General features: G+C 38.9%; 1 protein-coding gene across 1 annotated transcript in view; it reads right to left on the bottom strand.

The window, feature by feature from the left end:
• LOC123766092 (double-stranded RNA-binding protein Staufen) overlaps nt 1-5,000 on the bottom strand; it is a 343,924-nt gene that overhangs the window by 211,848 nt on the left and 127,076 nt on the right. Inside the window, exon 7 of the mRNA XM_069321293.1 lies at nt 174-313. Within this exon, the coding sequence (XP_069177394.1) occupies nt 174-313 (140 nt within the window). The remainder of the gene's footprint in view (nt 1-173; nt 314-5,000) is intronic.

The raw sequence follows: 5,000 nt of genomic DNA, 5'->3' as shown, positions 1-5,000 counted from the left end.
TAATTATATCTTGCCAAACAAGACAACCACATGGGTGGACAAACGTTGTCTCCTCTCCTTAAAAGTGAGGCCAATATTTTACAAACTAAGAGCCATAGTTGAAACATTCGTACACTATTTACCGATTCACATATCCTTTAATTGTCATAATACTGAACAAAAGCAAAACTAACCTGGTTGTACATGGCACGAATATTTGGAGGCATATTAAAGTAGGGGTTAGGAGGACGGGGAGTCTCCATAAAAGTATAAATGGCAGCTTCACCTCGTTTCATTGCAAGAGCATTAAGTTCCACTGTGGGTGTCAACTTGGCTGCAATAAGAAAAATTTAATACAGTAATTCTAAAATACCTCGGTACAACCTTATTTTAAAATCCTATCCTAATCAAAGTGTAAACTATTGTACATGCTTTAAAACTTACAACCAAACTTATAAAAGACAATATTTTACATATTATGCTACAAAACATTTGTATTTAAGAAATGTATACAAAAAAGCAAAATGTAAATATTACTACATTGTGTTATTAATTTTTGTCATTACCCAAAGAAATTTAAGCACAGTATTTAGAATATAAATAAAATAAGCAAAACTTCAACAAAAATACGACAAACTATTATGCAAGTACTGTATGAGCTCGCTTGCTTAACCCTCAAACCGCTAGGGGCCCAAATGATATTTACACCCACAGGCGCAACAACAACAACAACAAAAAAAATCCAAAAAATTCTTTCGTCTTATAGAAGTGTTTATTTTTGTTCCCAGATCACGGAAAAAATAACAAAAAAATCGTAGGTGGCATATTTTAGCCGCAATAGGGTAGGGAACTGTGGAAAAAAAGGGGCGTTGGCAGAGCCTTCGCCAGACGAGGTCTACTCCGCCCGAGCTGTCAGACGGCAGTTGCCACAAATATATTATTACCTACTTAATTCAATGTCTGATTTTTTCTTACTTTTTTTGCAGTAATATTATTCCATACAGTGAATTGTGGTATATTATATAATAAAATGTGTGAACCATCGCTGTACTCAAAATTATGGTGTGCATATTAGTGATTCAATTATTATGTTCATAAAACAATAAACAAATAGTTTTGCTGAGGTTACACTATATACACAAATTATATATAAGTATCTGCATGTTTTGTTCACCATAACGAACTACCAAGTTGGTCTTGTGAGTCAAAAAGCAACGAGGAGTGACCGCCACACACCTGCCAGCCACACCCTCCCTCAACACCACCTCACTCGACCTCATTCTCCTCCCACAATACTGTTTTTGCATTTATTCACTATACACAGACGTTATATATACATATTTACATGTTTTGTTCACCATAACTGTACATCTAAGCTTGTATGGTGAGTAAAGCACAAAGACGTAGCTAATCACCTGAGGACCACATAAAGAATATTGTGCAAGGAGCCTATGCTATGCTTTCTAACTTCAGAATTGCATTTAAATACATGGATGGCGATATACTAAAGAAATTGTTCATGACTTTTGTTAGGCCAAAGCTAGAATATGCAGCTGTTGTGTGGTGCCCATATCTTAAGAAGCACATCAACAAACTGGAAAAGGTGCAAAGACATGCTACTAAGTGGCTCCCAGAACTGAAGGGTAAGAGCTACGAGGAGAGGTTAGAAGCATTAAATATGCCAAAACTAGAAGACAGAAGAAAAAGAGGTGATATGATCACTACATACAAAATAGTAACAGGAATTGATAAAATCGACAGGGAAGACTTCCTGAGACCTGGAATTTCAAGAACAAGAGGTCATAGATTTAACTAGCTAAACACAGATGCCGAAGAAATATAAGAAAATTCACCTTCGCAAATAGAGTGGTAGGACGGTTGGAACAAGTTAAGTGAGAAGGTGGTGGAGGCCAAGACCGTCAGTAGTTTCAAAGCATTATATGACAAAGAGTGCTGGGAAGACGGGACACCACGAGCGTAGCTCTCATCCTGTAACTACACTTAGGTAATTACTTAGGTAATTACTCACACAGTCAGCTGGTGGCGGCCGCCCTCAAGGCCAGACGCACTAATATTTCTCCTCCAACAATATTGTTTGTGGTGTTATTACGCTATATACACACATTATATATAAGTATCTACCTGTTTTATTCACCATACCTGTACAAATAAGCTGGTATGGAGCTGAAAGACCATAGTGACCATCAGTAAACAACATGCCAAGTCGTGCAGATGACGCATCTCCCTCACCAAAATGGTGGCTCCCAACCTTACTCCTCTTGCTGTTATCTCACACTATACACCACATTCAACCCATTCTCGCAAATTTGTAAAGTTCAATATTGACTTATTAACTACGTGCATAGGTGATATACTAAACATAATAGATACCCTTAAAAAGATTCATACAAAACACCGACCTTACCTAACCTTGTTAGTATCTTAAGATAAGCATCTTATTGCTTCGTAATTACAATTATTACTTAACTTATACCTATTATAGGTTAGGTAATAATTGTAATTACGAAGCAATAAGATGCTTATCTTAACATACTAAGTAGGTTAGGTAAGGTCGGTGTTTTCTATGACGTTTTTGAAGGGAAACTATTATGTTAAGTATGTCACCTATGCACATATTTAATAAGTCAATATTGACTTATTAAATTTGCGAGAACAGGTTGACACATTATATATAAATATCTACATTTGTGTTCACCAAAGCGAACCACTAAGCTGGTATGGTGAGTGCAGTCAATAAAAGATGGCCACACACAGTCAGAAGACAACGCCACAACCCTCCCTCCCCACAGCCTTACTCCTCCCTCCATGGAGCCCAGCGCTAAATATCACCACAATCCTGCTATTATCAGAATCCTGGTCAGTTTAATCACAGTCAGGGGGCTTCTATAATACTATAATACTACAAAATAATAGCAGTATCATGTATATTATGGCATTTGTAGGCGATGTTGTGGTCAAAAGCTAAACAGTGGTGCTGTGAGCTCGTGCTGCGTGCGCCAGCCTTGGTGGCTTGCTCAATACTGACGCTGTAACACCCAAGAATGTTGGCCTGGATTTTTTTTCTAGGTGGCATCTGGGAACTATTGGTAGTGGCTGTACTATAGCTGCCCCTATCCCAGGCGGGGCATTTCAATTATAGCGCTAGACACGAAAGCATATATAAATGATGTGTGCAGTTTCAGTTTTGTCACTGATATCATATATATATATGATATGCGTGGTTTAACCCTTAAATGGCGCATAGCTATATACCACTTGACACCCACAGGCGCATACCAAAAACAAAAAAAAAAATTATTTTTTCTTCCTAACCTGTTAATTTGTGTTCACTGATCACGGGAAAAATAATAGAAAAATCGTAAGTGGCATATATTGCCCACTATAGGGCGGGGAAGTGTGACAAAAATCAGGCGCTGACTGAGCGTGCGTCCCAGGCGGTCTGTTGATCGCCAGCTGTCAGGCCAGAGTTTCCACAGAGATAATTACCTAATTATTTCAATGTCTCTGATTGATTTTTCGTAGTTTTTTTGCTGTAATATTATTCAATAGTGTGTAGTGTGATATATTTATATAATAAAATGAGTGAATCATGGCTGTACTTAAAAATATGGTGTGCATATTGTTGATTCAATTATGTTCATCAAACAGTGAACAAATACTTTGTCGGTTATTTCACTATATACACAGGTTATATATAAGTATCTGCATGTTTTGTTCACCATGACAAACCACTAAGTTGGTATGCTGAGTGGCAGTGGCAGGCAGTGACTGGCTGCCACTGGCTGCCACTCCCTCCCTCACCTCACCTCACCTGACTTGCCACCATTCTCCACCCACCATACTGTTTTTGCTTTTATATACAGACGTTATATATAAGTATTTACATGTTTTGTTCACCATAACTGTACATCTAAGCTTGTATGGTGAGTAAAGGCACAGAGACGTAGCTACTCACAAAGTCAGCTGGTGGCGGCCGCCCTCAAGGCCAGACGCACTAATATTTCTCCTCCAACAATACTGTTTGTGATGTTATTACGCTATATACACATATTATATATAAATATCTACCTGTTTTATTCACCATACTTGTACAAGTAAACTGGTATGGTGCCCAAAGACCATCATGGTCATCAGTAAACAACATGATAAGTCCTGCAGACGACGCTCCACCCTCACTAAAATAGCGGCTCCCAACCTCCTACTCTCGCTGTTATCTCACACTATACACACGTTATATATAAGAATCTACATTTGTGTTCACCATAGCGAACCACTAAGCTGGTATGGTGAGTGCAGTCAATAAAAGGTGGCCACACACACACTCAAAAGACAACGCCACCATCCTCCCTCCCACAGCATTACTCCTCCCTCCATGGCGCACAGCGCCAAATATCACCACAATCCTGCTATTATCAGAACCCTGGTCAGTTTTATCACAGTCAGGGGTCTTCTGTAATAATATCATCGCTACATAATAGCATGAACAAGTATATTATGGCATTTTTAGGCAATGCTGTGGTCACAAGCTGAACAGCAGTGCTGTGAGCTCATGCTGCATGTGTCAGGCTTGGTAGCTGACTCAATACTGAGGCCCCTAACACCCGGGAGTTTGGCCCACGATTTTTTTTTAAAATGGCGTCTGTTTACAAGAGCCCTGATGAAGGTGTGGTGAACCCCGTGTATCCGCGGGCCATTTAAATCTTGCGTAGTACTCCAAAGCATCACATGATGCGATGCGCAATTTACTGCAAGTCGGTCAAAGCATCATATGATGCGATGCGCAATTGAAGGGTTAAGGGTTAAAGCCCACTTATGCGAATATTTAAGTTATCCATTATTTCCTCGGCCAGATATTTTTCTGAAAAAACTTTGTCATATCCAAAAAGCACTTCAAATAACTAGAGATTTTGCTGGATACTGCAGACAGGCATAGTCTACAGTAAATCAAATTTGGATAAGTTTGTGCCGACTTCACCATATCTAAAATAAATTCAGAAAAC

Source organism: Procambarus clarkii, chromosome 9 (genome assembly GCF_040958095.1).
Source record: "Procambarus clarkii isolate CNS0578487 chromosome 9, FALCON_Pclarkii_2.0, whole genome shotgun sequence".
Taxonomy (NCBI): domain Eukaryota; kingdom Metazoa; phylum Arthropoda; class Malacostraca; order Decapoda; family Cambaridae; genus Procambarus; species Procambarus clarkii.
Note: the sequence above shows the minus strand (reverse complement) of the source record. Positions and strands in the feature narration are given on the sequence as shown.